The sequence below is a fragment of the Lemur catta genome, chromosome 13 (assembly GCF_020740605.2).
Source record: "Lemur catta isolate mLemCat1 chromosome 13, mLemCat1.pri, whole genome shotgun sequence".
NCBI lineage: Eukaryota > Metazoa > Chordata > Mammalia > Primates > Lemuridae > Lemur > Lemur catta.
Window position 1 is genome coordinate 38,324,684 of NC_059140.1, and position 22,685 is coordinate 38,347,368.

At 37.6% G+C, this 22,685-nt stretch overlaps 1 protein-coding gene across 1 annotated transcript in view; it reads right to left on the reverse strand.

Annotated features, from left to right (window-relative positions):
• Positions 1–4,879: 4,879 nt before the first annotated feature.
• The window catches only part of SLAIN1 (SLAIN motif family member 1), a 53,396-nt gene continuing 35,590 nt past the window's right edge, over positions 4,880–22,685 (reverse strand). Inside the window, 5 exon segments of the mRNA XM_045566818.1 lie at positions 4,880–5,967; positions 7,660–7,942; positions 12,139–12,294; positions 17,945–18,286; positions 20,673–20,822. Coding sequence (XP_045422774.1) covers positions 5,892–5,967; positions 7,660–7,942; positions 12,139–12,294; positions 17,945–18,286; positions 20,673–20,822 — 1,007 coding nt within the window. The 3' untranslated portion in view covers positions 4,880–5,891.

Here is a 22,685-nt window from a genome sequence, read left to right on the forward strand (position 1 = left end):
CCATGTCTGGTCGGGCTTTTCATGGGTGAGACAGGTGGGACACGGTGACGCAGCCACGATGCTGCTTCCTCATCCCCTGGACCACAGCTAGGGCAGCGTCGCAGCTGCAGGGACCCCACGTCCTTGTCTGGCTGTGCTGGCAGATCCCCGGCAGGCCTGTGATGCTACTCAGGGAGCTGTTCTGAGGCCCCGCTAACCTGGTCCACCGATCCTTCCAGTGATCTCGCAGGCACTAAATTCCTCCATCAAACTCTGCTTTTATAGAGTAATTTGAGCCACCTGCACTGTGCCCTGGCTGACACAGTATTAGATACTATTCTTGCCTTCACATCGCCCCATTCCTACTTTGCAGGGACTCCAAGGCACAAAATTAGCTCCTGCCCATCCCTTCAGCTTCATCCCTTACAGCACTTCCTTGTACCCTACGACGCAGCTCAACTCAGCAATTCCTGATTCACCTAGCCACTTAACTTCCGTTCTCTGCCTTCCTGCTCCCTCTACCGGGGTGCCCACCTGCCTAGGGCCTGCTTCCAGCCTCGGCGCTCTTTAACCCCCTCTCATATAATGGTAGATTAAGTTTTTAATTTGCTCAAGTTACTCCTTTTGGGTTAAATGCCTGTGTTCGAATCTAGGTGATGCCACTTGATATCTCTGTGACCTTGTTTAATCTTTCTGAACTGAGTTTCCTCATCTTCAAAATGCAGACAATAATAGTACTTAACTCTGTAAGGCTGTGCAAGGATTACATAAGGGGAAAAAAGATTTTTTACATAACTAAAAATTTCTAAAGAACCAAGCAGAGTATCTGGCACATAGGAAGAACGTTGTGAGTGTATTAATAGTTTTCCATTGAACTCAGAATAAAAATTAAAGTCCTTAACATAGCCTTGAGGTTCTACAGGATCTTGCCCCTGTCTCTTCCTGTAGCCAGGGCTGGCTTCATGGGCGTGTGACCTATACAGTGCACTGGGTCCCATGCTTGGTTTAATATTCTACTGACGCCATCTTGAAATTCTTAATGTTTCAACGAGGGGCGCTGGATTTCATTTTGTAGCCCGTCCTACCCCTAGCACACTAAGATCCAGCCATGCCAGACTTCAGTTAGTCCTTCAGACACCCCAAATTCTTCCACATTTCTGCCCAGAAAAATCTTTCTCCTTCTCTTTACTTGATTAACTCCTATCCTCAGCTTAAATATCTTCTTAGAAGGTCCCAAAGATGATTTACCTAAATAGGACCCCTCCAGGTCCCTTCCTAGAGGACCCTATTAAGTAAAGCATCTTTCTCCCTTTCACCCTCTCCATACCATTCTATGTTTCGGCCCCTTGCTTGTTCCTTCACAGGAAGGAAATAGTACTTTGTTTACTTGAACATTTCTGTCATAGAATCAGGAATGTAACGTCCATGAGGGTAGGAACCATGTATGACTACTTGGCTGTTACATCCTCAGCATCTAGCAAAAAACCCGACAAAGGGTAGGCTCTCAATAAATATTCATTGAATGAATGAACTCAGGGCCTCATATAAGATAAAATAGTAACACTTGGGTTACCTGGAAAACCTGCTGATCCCATCAAAGTTCATCGTTCCCTCGGTCCCATCACTACCCTGTGCTCTTTTCTCTAAGTATCTTTTATTGTACAATGTCATGTCGCATTGTTTACACTTTACTGTTTTCTCTGAATTTCAGAGAACCCAGAAAGATCTATAAATGATCATATAGGAGAGATCTATGTCTGATGTTTCCTCCCCAGTCCCTGGCTGAAACTTGAATTGTGCATAAACAGATTAGATATAAGGAGATTAAGTGTAAGGGTAAGGGTACAGTTAAGGAAAGAAAACTCCAATAGGCAAAAGATCTGAACAGGAATCCATAAAAGAGGATATGTAAATGTTCAATAAATGAGAAAAGGAAAAGGTATTAAATCTCACTGGCAACCAAGAAAATGCCAATTAAAACCACAATGAAGACACTACTCCACACCTACAGACTAACAATATCAAGGATGTACAGCAACTGGAATTCTCACACTGCTGGCACAAATGTAAAGTGCTACAACCATTTAGGAAATTAGATTGGCATCATCTAGTAAAGCTGAAGGCAATGTTTTACAGGCAGCTTCTGCGATGGCTCCAATGATCCTCACCTCCTGGTGTTCACCTCTTTGTGTAATTCCCTCCCTTTGAATAAGGAATGGACCTAATGACTGGCTTCTAAGGAACAGATTATGGCAAAAGTGATGAGATGTCACCTCCAAGATTAGGTTTAAAAGATTTTCATTTCCATCTTGATGGTGCTCTTTGGCTCTTCTTGCTTGCTCATTCTGATGCAGCAAGATGCTATGTTGTGAGCTGCCCAAAGAGAGGCCCATATGACAAGGAACTGAGGACAGCTTCTGGTTGACAGCACAAAGGGAAATGAAGTCTGCCAATAACCACAAGAGTGAGCTTGAGATGACGACTGGAGTCCTGGCTGACACACTGACTGCAGCCTTGTAAGAGACCCTGAGCCAGAGGACGCAGCTAAGCTGTAGCCAGATCCCAGACCCATAGCAACCGTGAGTAAATATTGTTTCAAGCCACTAAGTTTCATGGTAACTTGCCACTCAGCAGTAACTAACTAATACATATGCAAACCGTGCTAGATCCTGTTAACCCAGCTCCCTCCCATGTTTGAGAACCATGCTTCTCAGAATCCCCTTTCTTAGTTCCAGTTTGTTACCCAGGTGATCTCATATGAGTTGCTCTTTGGAGACAGAAGACAAAAGTGCCCCAGGTCTCAGTCCTTAGTCGTCTTTATCTATCTAAACTCACTTTTTGGTGATCTCAGCCAGAACCACAGCTTTCAAACCTACTCCACCCACAACCTTCCCCAATTCTGCTGGAAGAACTCCACCCTTCTAGCTGCTCAGCCCAGCAGCTTTTCTCTTGATTGCTAATACAGCACATCTAATCCAATAAAGGAATACTAATAGTTCTACTTTTAGAATATATCCAGAATCTGACCATTTTACCACTTCCACTGTTGTCATGCTGGTTCAATTCTTCACCTTTGTCTGGATTACTGAAATTGTTGAATTCATCTTGCCGGCATCTACATTTGCCCTTTTACAGTCCATTCTCACCAAATGCCAGGGTAATGCTTTTAAATATGTCAAATGATGTAGTCTGCTGTTCAAAACCATGCAATAGCTTCTTCCCATGTCAGCATAAAATCAAAATCCTAATTGTGGCCCACCATGCCCTACCTGGCCTTGCCCTATTACCTTTCTGACCGCATCTCTGTGGCTTTGTCCTCCTTGTTCCCTGTTTGCAGCCCCCTTGCTGTTCCTCAAACATACAGGCATGCTCCACCTTACGGCCTTCACACAGGCTGTTCCTTCCCTTCCACCAGCCTCTCTCAGAGGGGATTCCACAAATCACCTAGAGGGCTGATTTGGTAGGTCTGGGGTGGGGCTTGAGAACATGCATTTATAACAAGTTCCCAACAGATGCTGCTGCAGCTACTGGTATGGGAACCACACTTTGAGAAACACTGCCCTAGTATTGTCTGTAATGTATTAAATGCTTCATGTGCATTTAGAATAATAGCTCTATACCATTCCAGGGAGAACTGAAAATAGTCATGAACACAAACAGAACTCCAGGAGAAAAAGGTTGTGAAATATCTCCAGGACTAACTCTCCATTTTCAAGTCTTTGCTCAAACATCAGCTCCTTAAGGATATCTACCTAGATGACCCTTGTAATAGCGTGATCTGTCCCCATCCCTATTTTCTCTCAACTCACCTTACCTTGGTCTCCTTTCTTTTTCCTCATAGCATTTTTGACCTAACCTGCTATGATTTACTTACCTATGGTTTATACTCTCTCCCCAACAAGAATGCAAAATCCAAGATGAAGGGAACTTTGTTTTTTATCCCAAGGGCCAAGCAGACTTTTTCAACATAATTCAAATGTTTGGATTGATACTGAGTTGAATCTTTTTAATTTCCTCTACAGAATATAAACTGATTCTTTAAAAATATACTAACTACACGTGTTCATAGGAAGAGAGTACAGTAGTGAGGAAAAACAGACTTTCTGAGTCAGATGAACCTGGATTCAGCTTCACTGTCTATTAGCTAAATGTTTACCCAATGCTAATGTCACCACTCTGGGACTCACTGTCTTCATCTTTAAAGTGGTGATAACAATAGGTGATTGTTAAATCTAAATTAGGCAAACATACAAAATATCCTGCACAGTTGTCACTGCAGTGCTCAATAAATATTACTTCCCCTTTCATGTCTCATCTCCTCTAGCTCACATTGCATTTGAAGTGCAAGTTATCTAAAAACCAGTCCGTTTAGTTCTAGATATAATTATATACAGAGGCACACTTTTTAAAAAAATTAAAATCTCTAATGACCATAGATACAATTCTGCTTTAAAACCTAACATAAAAACCGTGGCCTAAATTTTCCATAGTAGCTTCAGGTAAAGTTTTCTAACATATATCAAATATAATGTAGAATAATGATAGCACTTTACTATTTTGCTGATACAAAGTATTTCAAATTCAACCCTTGTAAAATATTGAAATCTCCACTGACAGTGTTTATGCATAAATGTGTTTCTGAGGAACAGGCTGCTTAAGTTCTAGTGGCCTTTCTAAATGAGATCTACACTTCATTGTAAAACTAAAACCTCATATTTCTTACCAGAAGTATGTGAGAAAAGAAAAACAATTTTACAACGTGAGTATTCTAAATCTGCCTGCTTAAGGTACAAATGCCATGTACAAGAATATAGCAACAGTACCTATTTTCACAATTGCAGTGAAATATATATATATGCATTCATGCTGTTTGTGCTGCACATTCATGCATGACCTGATATTGCTGAAATAGAGTCTTTATTTCTGAACATTCCAAAACAGCAGTGTACACAGTAACAAATATTAAGTCATATGCCATAAGAAAGCATTCATTAGTGCAAATGGATTTTGTAAAAGGTCTATCAAAAAGATTTATTTGCTTTAAAATGCATTCATTTCCAGAAGCATTGTTAATAAAACATTACAGTTTCATCCTTTGTAATAAAGTATTGAAAATCAATTGTGGTACAGTAGCAAACATTGCAGGTATTAAGTGCAATGAGCTTGTGATGCTGTTATAAATATGAAACCCATGTATGACAATAAATTAACAATGAAAAAGACAAGACCATTTAACTCTGCTGTCTGGCTATCTCCTTGCAATGCTTCAGATGATGTTGTGCTCATTCAACACAAAGTTATGTCTCTCAAATTGTATGATGTATTTTTGCTGATATATCCCTAGAGCTAAAAAAATAGTACCTTACCACAAAAATATTTTTATGGCACAAAATTTAAGTTGTTCCATAGTGGTTCACATAGGTGTAAAAAGAAATAGGCACAAAAAATAAAATTCCTGTAAACTATAAAAAAGTAAATTTCAAAGCATACATTATAGAACCTAGTTGTAAATATGCAATGTATTAAAATACAGAACATGTAATGGAAAGATGTTTAGAACACGTAAGTAAATTGAACAAGTTACTTTAAAAAAACTCATATGGCAAAGCATTATTGATACATCTCAATTCTCTCAAAAAGTATTCAGGTACAGAGCAGTTCTACAAAAACTTCCTAGATCTAAGCGTCACAATACTGCAATCATGGATTTGAGAATGTTGCAGTATCTCAGGCAAATATTTAAGTGCAATAATTAGTCTCTGGTGACTGGTCCATTGAAAAACAATGCAGTAAATATATTAAAATGCAAAAGGGAAAGAATATCCCAACATCCGCTGTTACCCAGCCAGCTAGGTAACACAACCCTCATGTTTCACTTCTTTCCCATTCTTCAAGGGGCATATAAAACTGCATCAGTAGCAACCATCTCTCCAATTTCCATCCCTCAGAGTGCTGAGTGAAGACAGAGGCTTTGGAGGCTGGAGGAAACTATAAAGGGATGAAAAAAAGAAAGATTGTTAATAATCCCATGAGTTGCATCACTTATTTTGATCTACTCTCCCATCAGTGCTCCTCCACTCCAGTAATGATAAACTATCGGCACTATCCGAAGCGTAGCTTAGGTTCACACCTGTGGGCCTTCACAGCATGCTCACCTGCTGAGGCCCCAGCTCACAGCACAGTGCCATGCGTGTTGTACGTGCAAAAGCAAATTTGCAACATAAATAAAAATGACCAATATCCTTAGTGTATTAAAAATATTTTAAAATCAGAAAGAGACTCCTCAATAGGAAAATGACCTAAAAACAAAAATGGTCATTGAATACAAACAACAAATAAACATGAAGAAATTTTCAACCTTACTAATAATTGAAAATTTGCCTGTCATATTGGCAAAGTATTTAAAAAGAATGGTAATACCCAGTGTTCGCTTTAGTTTTGAGAAACAGATCCTCTCCTATATTCCAGCAGTGACCACCTTTTCAGGAGTTTAGTTTGGAGACATATATCCAGGGATAAATGGATGGTCTGCAATAACCTATGTGCATCAAATAATGTGATTCTATTCAGCATGAGCATGACGACATAGCTCTGCATTTACTAAGCAGAAAGAGTCAGAATTTACTGAACAAACATGTAGTAAAATAATTTCTATCTGGGTAGGAGGATTATGGGTCAGCATGTATTTACTTTTTTGTTTTTCAAGAGTCTTTAAAAATTTGTTTTTGATCTGAACACCTATTACTACTTTTAATCAGAAAACAAAAAGCAAAACTATTTACATATACATAAATGCATAAAGAAAACAATTACCTGTTCCCACATCCCTTTCAAACTTTTCCTATGGTTCCCTCCCTTTCTTCCTTCATATCCTAATTTCTTAGAAAAGTTTTATTTATTCTCTCTTCTTCCTCATCTTCCAATCTCTCTGCAACCCAATATCATAGATTTTATTTTCCACTATAAAACTCTTCAGATATCCAGTTCAAGAAGGGTACACCATGACCATAGGCTGATCTCAGATGTCCTCTGCAAGTGATCTGGAATCCTGAAGGTAAGAAAAAACTCTACCTGGACCATAACGAACTTACAAATATAAGCAGATATAGCCCCAGCTGAGTATCCCTAAGATCCTTTTCAAACCATGAGTTTGGGGAAAGGGTGTACTTGTGCCCATGTGCCTAACACCTTTTTATACATTTTGATAAAAAGTGACTGATTCAACAAATATTTGAGATCCCACCCTGTGATAAGACATAGTTCTTGGCACTGGGAATATACAGCAGTGAACCAAAGAATCAAATACTCCCCAGGCTCATGGGGCTTACACTCGAGATAGAGCTGACATCTGAGCAAAAGCCCAAAGGAGGCAGGGAACATGGAAATAATTTGGGAGCAGGAAACTAGAAAAGCTCTGGATGTGGAGCTTACCTGGCAAGAGCAAACAGTGCATCGGGAGTGAAGTGATGAGGGAGTAAGGGAAGAAGATGAGATCAGACAAAAGGGGACCTGACCATACAGGGACACCCATCACTTTACAGGAGGAGGAGGACACAAGCCAGGCCATAAAGGGTAGTGACCTATTAAGGTTAAACTGAGCCAAGGGAAAAGTCAGGATGGTTCTGGGAGCGGTTTCTAGTTTCCAGCTGCAAATGAAGTTATCCAAACAAAGATTCTTACCTTCTAACAGGTTGTGCAATTTTGCTTCGAGGCAGATTACTCCCATTTATTGCCAATGAAGGTCTCGGAAGTGCACTGCGACCCATTATTCCAGAAGCTGCAGCTTTGTTTGGTGTGGGGATTCCTGTGTTGGCATATAACTGTAAGCCGTTGGATAAAGCCATATTACTGCTGCCTTGAACGGTTGGACTCACATAGGCTGTGGCTTTAAGAGGCTGTCGGACAGACACTGGGAAATGTCCCACACTGTGGACTCTGTGTTGCAGCTGTCCTGGTGATGGAACTAGAAGAGAATATGACATTCATGTGAGGAAACTTCTACTGCAATGCAACTTAGGGAATGCATGTTACATTCAAAGAGCCTATATCGTCTAAGAGTACGATATGCACAGGAAGCAGTAAGGGAAACACAGGTTCCAGACGGCATTTCATAGTGGAAAATTCTAATCCTTGGCAAGAGTCAATGAACAACATTTTGGGGTGCCTAAGCACAGCCTCCCTTCCTTTCAGCAAATTTGATACTTTCTGCGTTCTTATAAGACAAATTCTTTCTTGCTTGCTTGGAAGACATTAGGATTGCTTGCTGGATGCTCCAGGGATAGTTTCATGAAAATAAAACAAGAGGACACTTGAATAGTTGTAATTATAGAAAGGAAGACAGAAGTGTTATCTGTACAGTTTATTACAGGTATGTTCCTTAAATAATATTCATTGTGGCATTTACCTATCTTAATGGCTTGCTAGGAAGATTAAATAAATTAATCTACATAAAGCCTTAGAATGGTACTTGGCACTTAGTCACCTCTCGACAAGTACTAGCTATTATTGCCTTTATAATAGCAGCAAAATTAAGAAGTTCATTTAAAAACTTCATCAATATACTAGCCCAACACTGTTTATCATTTCACATTAAAAAATAATAAACTGGCTGGGCACAGTGGCTCACGCCTGTAATCCCAGCACCTTAGGAGGCAAAGGTGGGAGGTTCACTTGAGGCTAAGAGTTTGAAACGAAGCTGGGCAACATAGACACCCAACTCCACAAAAAAAATTTTTTTTAAAAACAAAAACAAAAAACTGTTGGCAGAAATCTTTAAATTTTATAATCCATTTCTCTAAGGGAAAAGAAAATCCTATTTAACAGAAACGTATACACACAATTCTGCCTGTTCACTAACTACTCTAGCCTTCACTACCTACTACTTGCAATTCATTTAACCATGAACACACCTTGTTTTCTAAAACAGTTGCATTTACTTAATCATAAAATATACAAATATATTTTTGAAATAAAATTAGGGAAAAAAGACAAAAAAATGTATCTGTGGTTTTATTAGTTTAACATCTCTTGAAAGTATTTCCTTAAATTAGTTTTGTTCAAGCACACAAGGTAAAATCTACACATAGAAATGCCGACAGTACTATAGTAGTCAGTGTACAATAGTCAAAAAATTTTATGAAAAATAAAGTGTATATAATATTTTGCCATAGATGTGTTCCCATTTAGCTTTGTGACACAGTAAATTCTCTTGGTTGACAAATCATGTCTCCAAGCTTTTTTCCTACCAATTCTACAATTCCTTAATTTATTAGTTTTTAACCATGCAAATTTTAATATATTAGTTCATCAACTATAACAAATCTACTGCACTAACGCAAGTTAATAACGGAAAATTAGAGCGGTTTGGAGCGTGAGCAGTTAAATGGGAACTCTCTGTACTTCCCATTCAACTACTCTGTAAACCTAAAACTGCTTTAAAAAAATTATTAATTTAAAAAACCCTCAATATATGCATTTGGCTCAATTTCTTTTGAAGCATAATATACATAAAGTACGTAAGTTTTGAGTCTACAGCTCACTGAATTTTCAAAGTGAACACACTCATGTAACTACTCCCTGTATCAAAATATAAATATCACGCTAGCACCTTACAAGGCTCTCTCATGCCCTATTCTAATTAGACATTATTCTAGGGTCTGTAATAGATATAAAAATGAGTAGGATATAGTAAAAATAACTATTAAAATTATTGGTATTTCATAATTTGGACTTGAAAATACCACATATACATAGGTCAACCTAAAATCTACCCTCAAAGAACTCAAAACCTAGGAGAATTGAGAGTAGCACTCATAAATGGATAGATTATTAATCTCTACATGGTAATAAATGTCACAACAGAGTAAAATGTACTATGAGAATACAGAGACAACCATGTCCCTCCCTTTATACCTTGCCACCTTTCCAACTTTCTCTGTCCTACCTTGTCCTTTCCAGAAAGTAAAATGGTCCAGAATAGGAACCTTCATGATATAAATACAGAATACATAAAGAACAGCAGCTTAGAATGCTCAGAAATGAAAGTAAATGAAAGCAGAATCCTAAAATTTTAAAACAAAACATTATGACTGACCTTCTATAACACATTGACACTCTCTCAATATTATGCTTGACTTACAAATGATTTTATTTTCATTTCTTTTACATTTATTAATTCTAATTCTCCTGCAATGAATTTCCCCTCCTCTCCATTAATTTATTTATTCAATTAAGTATAGACCCATGGATATTTATTTTATTCTGTCATTTATAATCCATCCCTATAATTATTTGTTGAGTGACTTGAATTGTCCCACATTTGGCCATTGGGCACTTCAATTAAAGCCGAACATTCTTTGTAGTGTGCAGTCTATTTTATTTTGGCTATTAACACACTGAGGTGGAGTTAACAAAAATTCCTAATCATTACCACATCTGCTATTGTCAAAACCATATTTCTCCTATCCCATACTTACACTATGGATTTTTGTAACTCTAATATGGAATTCCTCTCGGTTAAATTTCCTCATGATATACTTGGTCCCTTGTTCTAACCTCCTGATATAAAATCAGATAGTAGTCCTCTCCGTTTCACACCATTAGCAAATTTCACAGGTTGCCTCTGTGTCTTTACATAAGGCATTAATTCAAATATTTAACAGGTCAAGCCTTCAGATAGAACCATATGGCATTCATTCATTCATTCATTCAAGCATTCACTGAAAGTTCATTATGTTCAGGCAACATGCCAGATGCTGGAAACAGAAAATAAGCTATGGTCCAAGCCTACAATAACCATATAACCTAGAAAGGAAGATAAATTATATTATCAGCAGAACATGATACATTAAATAACAGAGGTAAGCACCAAAAATCTAATGCATTCTAGCCTTGCTTTGGGGGTGTCTGGGAGAGTGTTAGGGTCATCGGTGAAGCAATGAAGACTTTCAAAGGGTGTGGCATTTGTACTGTATTATAAAGGTCATAGGAATAGACTGGATGGAGAAGGGGATAGAAAAATGCCAGGCGGAGAACAGCAGCACGTGGAGTCAGAATATCACAGTGGTTAAAAGAAAGCCAGGGCTAGGTTTGCATCCCACCTGCATGGCCTCGGGCAAACCGTTACTTAACCTATCTAAAACTGTCTGCTTGTCCACAAAATGGGAATGACAATAGAAACTACCTCACAGAGTTGTTGGTAGGGCTAAATAAGATAGTGAATATAAACTAATTAGCACAGTCCCTTGTACAGAGTCAAGGCTGTCATTTGGTTGTTAGGAACTAAGACATAAAGAAATGAAAAACCATCGCATGTTGGGGAAATACCATTTGACACCCAAAACTGGGTTTAAGGGAGAAGGGCTACAAACCATTTCGGACGCAGATGTAGACATCTGGTTGTTGACTCTTGGCCAATACAGGCATAAAACACTTTGGGTCTCCCAAGTTTGGGCACATATATGTGTACTGTCACTGTGACCTTGTGCCTTTCTCCCAGGGATTAGTGTAAGACTTCAGCCCAACAACCGATATTGACAGCAGGAGTAGGAATGAGGGGAAAAGTCTGGAATTACCACATCCCTGCACAAAGTGAAGACACACAGCACTGGGTCTAACACTCACTACCATTGCTCAACACTAGATGAAACGTATAAAAAGTTAACAAGATTATGGGGTAAGCTGAAATTGAGTATATAAAAGCTATATTGGACATACTGAAACATAACTTCATTTGGGGAAAAAAATGCCATGGATTGGTGAAAAATAAGACCAAAGTAACAGACAGAATTAAGCATTCTTCTACAGAGTAAAGGTATCAGGTAGACCGCTAGAAAGAGGAGGATCTGCAAAGAAAAAAGGTTTCTCTATGATGACTGGATAAAGTAATCACCACTTAGTACTTCTTCTGCTATCCTTGAATATAAAGGACTATATATAATTTACCATTATTAATTGATAACACAAGCACTGGTGAAAATACTACTCAACAGTAATGGTGAAATACAAAAGAAAAAGTTACAAGACAAGGAGAAAAGTTTCCTGTAGTGTGCTTGCAAGTAAAAAAAAAAAAAAAAAAGAGGAAATGAAACAGTAATATTTTCTTAATGGGTGTTACAACTAATTAAAAATTACAAAAAAATGAAAATTTTTTATACTTACTACAAGATTGTATTCTTGAAATTCCATTTCCAGCTCCATGCAAGCTTGAGTCGAAACTCTGACTGTTTCGCACGGTGACTGGAGAACTAACGTTGCTGCTAACAGTGGTTGTACTTGGCATTCGGGCGAGATTAGGCATACTTCTTCGGAGCTTATCTGGAAGAGAAAGGAATTTTACTAAGTTAAAAATAAAAAATGTTATGCCAATTAAAACACTAGCTTTCAAAAGTAAATGAAAAATCAAAATTATCATGTGCTTATTATCAAACTATCAGAGAACTAATGTGCTGTATAGGAAAACACACTCTCTAACCAGAAGGTTCCACTAAAACTGTTAAAATAAAATAAGTATTCTATAAAAAGAGGTAGGGATCAGCTAATCAATTATCTTTGTTCCTATTCAATAAGTAGATAAAACTATATTAAATAAGTATAAAATAATCTTAAGCCATTTAATTTACCAAAAAAACACTACAAATTAAGTTATATGTTTATTTTTAAAAACAAGGACTCAAAACCAACCCTTACTGAATCTTTTGCTAACCTATCAAAATGAAACCAATTAACAAAATTCCAACTTGACATGTCTTAACATATCTATTCATCATATCAACATGACCACATTAACTTCTGGAAAGTTCTAATTTTCATGAGTATGCCAGCAAATGTCTGGAAACTTGGAGAAGAACAAGAAAATACTTAAATTTTTTTCTCCTTGCTAAGCACATCTTCTGCCACCAAGAGGCAGCAGAGAGTCATAGACAGATCTCAACGTTGCTGAGATTTTTAAATCCACTGCAAAACGACTCTACAAGACTGTTTCTTAATGCACCCCCCCACACACACACAAAAACTAAAGTACATATGTCAGGTCACTCAAGCTGAGAAAACAAAGGACATATTTAAATACTAAGCCAAAGCCCATTCACGTACAAAACTGCATTCATTTCTTTCTCCCTTTCACACACTGTTCTCCTACATTACTTAGATCCTCAAACTGTAGCCCTGTCCAGCAAGTCCCCTAATCCTGAAGTCTGGGAGTCTCCTAAGAGTCACCTTCCCCTTTCATCCTAGACTCCAAGTCCTGTTAATTCTGCCTCATGAATATTTAGTGCATCTTCCAGTACCACCTAGTTCAGCCCTCCTTATTTATCACCTACCTTTTCACAAAATTCTCTTGGTTGGTCTACATGCACCCTGTCTTGTTCCTCCGATCCATTTCCCATACAGCCAGTCCCACTCTTCCCAGAGCACAAGCACACATGTAGCCACCCCCTTGCTGAAACCTTTCCAACTCCAATTCCCCTCTCGCTTGTCATGGGAAAGCCAAGCGCCTGGGCCTGGCCCACATAAAGACATCAAGGCACAGCTCCAGCCTTACCTCCTGCTACCCCTGCTGTGGCCTCTCCAACAACAGGGGAGTCTTCTACCAACTGCCAGCCTGCACCCTCTGCCTGGACACCCTTCCCCACTTTGTGGAAGGAACGAATGAACAAGGGAACAAATATTTATTGTGTATATACTAAATGCCAGGCACTCATATGGTGGGGATACTTATTTATTAGATAAATACAGTTCCCATTCTCATAGGGTTTAGCATCTAGACCAGTGTTTCTCAGTGTTTTATTTTCCCTCTTATTGAGCCTAAGAAGAAAATCTAAAATAAATTTAAATGGAATTTAAAATTAAATTTCTCCCAGATGAAAGAAATTAAATATTAAAGAACAACACATTGAAGGGTAGGGGTAAACTTTGGAAAATCACGGTCCATTATAACAGCTAAGATTTTTTCATTGCTCCCCAAATCTGCAAGATATTTTTACCTTTATTTATATATACCCCAACACACTAAAATGCACACAGCAGAACATTCAAGCTTGTTGTGATCATTTTCTTTCAAGCTAAATCAGAAAACAAATGATATATTTGAACGCTAACCCAAAGTGCATTCAAAGGCAAAATCAAACTCATCTCTTCCCCCTCACACCCTGCTACTTCTACATAACTTATACCCATTAATTGTAGCCCTGTCCAGTAATTTTTGCCTCCTTGGGGAGGTCTAGGAAGAACAAAATTAAATATAATAAGTATACTTACATAGTAAGAAAGCATAAGAAAGTGTAGAGAATATAAGGATAGAAAAATGGAAAAGAGTATTTTACCCACCTGAATAACTCTAATACTTTAAGAATTAGAACAATTATTACTTCCTTAGAGAAGCTTTTCTATACACCACCTGCTTGAGGTATCCACCACTCACACATTTCCTTACTTTCTGTGCATATTTCTAGAGTAATAAGCTCAAATACTGCCACTGACTGTTAGATTTCTTGATTATTTTCCTCATTATCTCCTTCAGGCCTATTTTTAATAATCGTATGTCTTGTACTCCCAAATTCCTATTAAAGTGCCTAGCCCCATCCAACAGACACTTGATACATTCAGCAAATACTGTGTGTTAGCAGGGAGTCTGTAGAAGTGAGAAATTAAAAAGAGAAGGGACAAAGTTTTGATCTTTTGAACATCACAAAAACTGGTGAGAAAATGTGAGCCTTTTACCAGTACAAGACCAAATTATTTTCACTATATATGCATTTTTTAAGTAGCTGGGAGGTAAAGGGAAATAATTATATGCTACTATTTAGAAAATTGAGCTTCTATGTTTCTTTTTTAAACTTCTATTTACCATAACAGTTTTCATATATTGAAACATTGAAAAATAGTATCATAAGCACATGTACATTTTCCACCTAGATATACTGGTTGTTTCCATTTTGCCATATTTGATTCATCTTTTGCTAACCAATATAGCTACAAACATCTTGACATTCTAACCATAAATGCACATGGACCTCCTAAGCATGAGAAAGTTCTACAGAATCACAATATCATCATCATATATAAACAAATTAACAATAACATCATAATCCATACACAAAATTTTCCAAACATCTCAAGAATATCTTTCCCCCTAAACCACAATCCAATCAAGGTTCGTGCACTACACTTGGTTGTTATGTGTCTAATTGCTATTTATCTAGATCTATCACTCTTTAAAACCAATCTTTACTCATATTTAAGCACCTTGTCAGTTTTTCAAGCTTTAATCTTGAAACATGTTCTTAAAAACAAAGTCTTCCAAGTGTAAATATTTAGGACACTCTTTCTCTGGGAGCTAAGCTGTGATCTCCAACTTGTGTCAGACCATCTAGAAATGAGGCACACTTTCCTGTTGAACAATTTGGAATGTCTTAATAACCACATATACTTTAAAGTTCAAGGAACCAAAACTAATGTGCTATTACTGTCTTCACAAGAAATCAGCAATTCAATCTTCAATCTTAGATGCAGCAGGAAACTGGAGGATAGACCAAGGAAAGAATTCAAATGAGTTTGTTCATATTATGGAGACAGCAAGACTCACCACTCCATGGAACAAAAGATTCAGGAATCTTTAGGAATAAAGGAGATACTCAGTCACCCACACAACAGTGAGACCTATTAATACCCGTGCAGTCAATATAGGGGCCAGGGGAGGTCCTCATGCTAACAATGACTACGTCACGTCACAGATAACCCCCATACCCTAAAAATAATAAGAAAGTTGGTAAAGATTCTGCAAGATTTAGTCATTTTTGATATCTAACAAGTTATTCCAAATATGCTTTTAATTCTATGACTCTCAGAAAATATTCCAAGAACTTTCAATGAGCCATCTCTTTGAATTTAGGCTGTATAGAAGCTATGGAAGCAGTAAATGTATATATATATTTCTAGTTTACCTTCGATTATTTTAAAATACACTCGATTATTTAATAATTATTTTCTCCTATCTATATTATTTTGATAATTTAGAAAAACATTTGATAGATTACATTCAAAGTTGCCATTCTTATTTCACAATTTTGTCCAAATAGTATTCTATGATAACAAATGCAGGCTCAGACATCGGAGCCATAAGTTCACGAAAGTTTAGAAAGAGGGTCAGGGGAGACAACCTTTATTCAGCACATCCACTCCAAGCTCCTGGCAATGTAACGTTCATTACTGCATTTACTCCTTATAAGGTTGAATATGTACCAGATGATTTGACGTGGAATTACACCTAAGTTTACTAAGACAGTATCTTGTCCACATTTTATAGTTAGGGAAACCAAAGCTTAGAGACTTAAGAAACCCCTCAAGGAAGTGGGCAGGCAGCACTGGCACCCAAGGTCTACTGCACGTCAGAGCCTGTGCTCTCAACCATTAATTAGGCAGATGTGGTGTCCAGAAAATTGCCTTCGTATTCCACTTTTCTCTGTGTTGTGGAAACCAGATCTTTTAGGAAAAATAAAACTACCACAAAGGAACCTAAACCGTGGTATATTCTCCTCTTTCCTATCAGGAATATCAAAGCACAGTTTTCAGGGAAACCTAACCCTGTTCAAAATGGTGTCTGATGAAAGTGAATATCACTTTTCTAAGGTGCGACAAACAGTGCAGTGGAGGAAACTGATCGCACTGACAATACTAATCAGGATGCAGAGCTAGCATCTGCTTGACAACCTGACCATGAACACCTGAGTAAAAAACCTTTAGAGAAACAACTCTAGTTGCCCCGTCTCTCAATTTTAATATGATGCTATGACTTCCAGAAAGCACTCGGGATATACTGTCTTTCTGATATTATGAGCTTTAATAGATTAGTCACTGTGACATTTTATCTGCCACTTTAAACTTGAAATCTTGAGATTTCAAGTGGTAAATGATGGTAAAAGATTATGAATATAAAATTTAAAATATTTTCAAATGATCTCTTAATTAGCATGAATGACGCAAGTACAGAGTAAGAAGAGGTACAAACTAAAAACATGGTATCAGTTGATCACTAACACAATTGGTATCTGCCCTAGTGATATTTTTAAATACCATTTGATCACTTCTGGGCCCAGCTTTGGAGAAATGGTGCTATGTAATAATTAAAAGCTATAACTGTATAACTATGAATTATTTTTAAGAAATTTGTTTCTTCATAATACACCAAATTTGTATGTGAAGGTCTGGCCGATCCTCAGTACAAAACACACCAGGCTATTACATGATTGCTTTCCCCATGGTTCTTGGACGTCAAGGAGTCTAACTCTTGGGAGTGAAGGAGAAAGATAAATGAAGAAGAGGAAGATAGGAAATATATCACAGAGAATGACACACACTCCAACCCACCATGTTGGCATTAGGACACATCAACTTCCCATTACCATGCCAAATATCAGCCTCCATATTCCTGCTGCTACAAAGATCTTAATTCTAGCCGTCAGGAAATCAAAGGGAAAGACACATCTCAAACGTCCCTCAAACTGGATGTGCAAGAGCAGCGTCCTCCCCAAGTGTCATCATCCATGCTTACCATCACTGTGCTAGGAACAGGCGGTCAGGGACTGAAGGCTGCACAAAGCAGAGAACAATGCAACTCAGAGCCTTGGACTCCAGGGGCTCAGCCACGAACTCCTTAACTTGCACAACCCTGCCGTGCTCTGGCTGTACCCCAGCGACAACATAAAGACATTCCACGCTGTTAACTCTTTCTGAGCCATCTACCTCATGGTGGTTTTCTTGAAGCTATGAATCTGGGACCTGTCATCAGAAGCTGGTCAATTACAGATATAAACTTAGACCAAACTGATAAGGTCTTAGAGATGAACCTAACAAATCTGGAAAACATCTACCAATTATTTAGGTTGACCTTCAAACCATTTCTTGACCATTTCTTGACCCCATATGAAAGAACAAAGCACATCAAATACCGAAGAGACACACGACCTACCTCCACTGGTCCTATTTGGCTGCTGATCTGGAGTTTGGGCTTGAGGAGAATAATACTGTTGCTGCTGGTAATTATTTGAAGGAAAATACTGGGAACTGGGGCTCCTCCTACACTCCCGAATGCTGGAGAAAGTCTGTGAGTGGGGAATTCCTCTTTGGAAAGGTAAACATCTTGGAAGACGAGGCTGAGGTGGTGGCAAATGATCAAATTCTTCTTCATCCTCCAGACTGTATCGGTCATATTCTTGATCACTACTTGTCCCTTTTTTTCCTGAACTCAAGGACACACTGGAACTATGTCTTGACACGGATGCTGAAGTGGAAGCATAATCTTGCCTAAGACCTGTAAAATAATAACAAACAGTATTCTTATGAGGTATTTTGATCTAGCTAACATTAAATTATAATTAATCAAATATTGCACAAAAATTTGTGCCAAACTATTCACATAGAGACTCATTATTTTGTTCTTAGTTTATTAAATCCTAAGAAAACACATTTACCTACTAAACAGATATCTAAGGTGAGACAATGCTGTTTTGCAAGAAGATTGCCTCAATTCCAGCAAAGTTTAAATATACCTGCTATAGCTCATCAATCAATAGCTATCAATTTCCCTAAATGATCCCTTTTCAAATCAGAAGTATTTAGAAAGAGAATAAGGCCGGGCGCGGTGGCTCACGCCTGTAATCCTAGCTCTGGGAGGCCGAGGCGGGTGGATCGCTCGAGGTCAGGAGTTCGAGACCAGCCTGAGCAAGAGTGAGACTCCATCTCTACCAAAAATAGAAAGAAATTATCTGGCCAACTAAAAATATATATACAAAAAAAATTAGCCGGGCATGGTGGCTCATGCCTGTAGTCCCAGCTACTCGGGAGGCTGAGGCAGTAGGATTGCTTAAGCCCAGGAGTCTGAGGTTGCTGTGAGCTAGGCTGATGCCACGGCACTCACTCTAGCCCGGGCAACAAAGTGAGACTCTGTCTCAAAAAAAAAAAAAAAAATAGAAAGAGAATAGTTTTCTATGAGTTAGAATAATTAAAATCATCCAATGTCTGCCCCAGTAGGAAGACAGTCTGTTTCCACTCACAACTTTCAAAGTCAAAGGGAAAGTTTAAAACCCAAGGTACAAATATTTTCTAACAAGATCATCTCTCTTTTGTTCTTTTTTGTTACTAGTATTATCTCTTTCAAAGCACATCGACACTTCAATAATTTTAGGTCATCCAAAATGGCAACCATCTAAAAATAGTCAAACTGCAAGTTTCTTGCTATTTAACTCATTGCCAATACCACAATTTTTTTTAAGTAGTCTATTTATGACTACTTAACTTCTGAAACTGACATCCAACTTTTAGCTATATATTTTTAGAAAATTTGAATTTGCTGTTACTAAAAAATGATATAAAATAATCACTTCTCTCCTCAAAATGTATCTTATTAAGTCCTATATAGGCATTACCATGTTTCTCATAGTAGCCTTGACTAATTCTGAAAGCAGGAAATTGTTATGCTTAAACGATACTTGGTTGTTTCTACTTACGCTGGCCTGAAAAGATAACTCCAAAACAAACTTAGCCCAGTTCTGTGATCTGCAACTTATAGTGCCTCTGATACCATTAATGTCCTTGAAGTAGCTCACTCCAGGATTATTTGTTGTAACTTTATTGCAGAACCACTGATAAACTGTCCCATTTCCACTTATCTACTCTTCTACAGTTATTTACCCTGAGAAGCATACCAATGAATTTTAATTGCATTTTTATAACTCCTGACTTACACACAGTGCTAAGAAATAATATAGCACACTTTGCCCAGTTTCCCCCAACAGTGATATTTTGCAAAATCATAGAATACTATGACAATCAGGGTGTTAGTAGTGATATAATCCACCCATCTTATTCAGATTACCCAGTTTTAGAGAGTGTGTGTGTGTGTGTGTGTGTGTGTGTGTGTGTGTATTAAGTTCTATGCAATTTTAGTATCTACAGGTTCACATATCCACTATTACAGTCAAAACTCTGAACAGTTCCAACACCACAAAAATGCTCTTTTATAACTATATCCATGTCTCTTCTGAGACTCCATGCCCATTCTTAAACCCCAACCACCACTAATCTGTCCTTAATTTCTAAAATTTTGTCATCTTAAAAGTGTTATATAAATGGAATTATATAGCAGGCACACTCTTGGAATCGCCTTTTCTCTCAGCATGATTTCACATGCAAGACACTGTGTGTACTGGTAGTCTGTTCCTTTGTTACAGCTGAGTACTGTGGTATGGATGTACCATAGTAGCTGGTTTAACCATTCACCTACTAAAGGACATCTAAGCCAATTCCAGGTTTTGGCTGTTAACAGATAAATCTGCTAAGAACATTCATGTACAGGTGTCTCTGTGAACACAAATTTCCACTGTTCTGGGACAAATGCCCAAGGGTACAGTCTGCTGGGCCAATTGGAAGTTGCATTGTTAGTTTTTTAGGAAACTGCCAACCCGTTACCACAGTGGCAATACCAGCAATGTCTATGTATCGATGTATTTTGATCAGAGTATGTCCCCTAACACTTCATGAGTAGGAGAAGAATATAACTGCCCCACCTACAAAGTAAGGCAGTATGAGAGAAAGAATCTAATTGTTTGCCCATTATCTGGGGAGAAAGGCCTGAACCTCCCCCACTTCCCTTGTATTCCAAGCGGAAGCCTCACTTCTCTAGCCTAAAAAGAACATACTTTCTTCTTGCAGACGAGCCATGATCTGAACATCAGTGAGGTCCTGTAACTTATATCCCATGGAGATAGAATCATCCTCCAGTTCTGAAGTGCTCAGCTCACTGTCGATAGATGACTGGGGACTGAGAGGGGAGCCCCTGGAAGTGTAACCTAGAACACAAAGGAAACGTGTGTTATTAGTCTGAAGAACTGACATCTATATAATGCTTTACAATTCACATATAAACTAGCAATTTTTTTCCTCTTTTCGTGTCACAAAAAAAATGACCAACACATCACCATTTGATGGTCAGACAACACGCACATCTTCATGTGTTCATAATTCCTATATATAAAACCATCTGTTCACTGTTTTTTTCAAATTCGGTTTTCACAATTAAAAAATGACTTTTACTGTACACTACAAAATTTGTTAAGGAGGTAGATTTCATGTTAGGTGTTTTTGATCACAATAAAAAAATTCACTACTGCTAAAATCTGCACTGCATTAGTATCTATCTAAAGGCATATTACAGGGACACATATTCAGGTACACTATTAATAAGAAGACATACTTGTCTCTGGCAGTAACTGATTACATATTTTAAAATTGAAATTTAATCTGGTCCATTCTTTAAAGGGTGCAAGCAATAGTACTATAATTGAATAAGAATAGCACACAAAGGGACATATACATGCACAGAAACATATACAAAACCTTCATAATTAGACCAGCAAGTAGTCACAGGAGACTTACAGCCACCCGTGAAAGTAAAAAAGCAATGGCTTGAGATAAAAGAATTGAAGAAGAAATAGAAGAAAGTTGTAGGAATGGAATCACACCAGTACTGGTACAAATAAGGAAATGGTGAGACCTTTATCTCACAAAAAGCCACCATGACTATTTTTTCTACATAGCCCTAGCTTAATAAAAAAGCTGCCAGAAAAATTAAAAATTTTAAAAACAAAATATTAAAGCTTACAATCTTGAATTATAATAAAAACTACCTACTTTGTATTGGACATTTAATTTTAAAAGCACATTAGACACTTAGAAATACATAACTGCATACATATGCTTTTGCTAAAGAGGGAAAACTATACACAATTGAGAACAGTCAATGGTGTTAGAGTACAAATTAGTGCTAGGCCTTCTTGTACCCAAGTAAGTGTGCAGCACGAACTCTCCATTATCCGATTTCCCTTAAGCCTGTCAACGGAAGATGGATATTTAAGCTGTGTTTAGTGACCGAATAACAAAGCAAGCAGCTAGTCAAGAAGTTGAAACATTACCTGTTTTTTCAGGTGTTAGTATTGCTTTATTTGAGGTTTTAGAGAAGCTGGGAGTATTAATGCCATTGCTATAAGGGCTGAGTCTTGCAACAGGACTATAAGGAAAAGCCAGTGAGGCAGTTGAAGAGAAGAGACTCCGCCATCGGCTAGCTGTCATAGAAGCAGAAAACAGCAGCAGTTAGCTATACAGAAGCAGATGTTGATTTGTCAGAATGAGAAAGGGAAGAGATTTAAAAAAAAAAAAAGACAAAGCCATTTTTCATAAGAATATCTTAACTGACTTCCATTTGTCTAAAGAAAAAATATGTAAAAATAAGCAATTTATGAATTAGGGACCTATTTATACACCCAGTAAAAAAGTAAACCAATCTCACTTTAAAGCCAATATGCCTATGTAAAAATAAAAACATATTTGAGTTTCTACATTAGAAATGTTTTCTATTTTCTATTTCTAAATAAGAATTTATTGTCTTGTAATAATATAAAAAAAGATTAATGTCAAAAGATAAACTCAAACTTGTAATCTTTAGAAATCATAGGAAATGTTCTTAATATTAACTATTCACAATTCTGTTTTTTATAAGATTAATTTTCAATGCATTTAATATCTGAAAATGTTCATCAAAAAATCTTTTATGGAAACTTGTTCTTGGATTATGGGAGAAACTTAAAATGACTACTGTGCTTCCAAATGGCCTTCGGTCCAAAACAAGGTTTATGGAAAAGTACTCTACAAAGTAA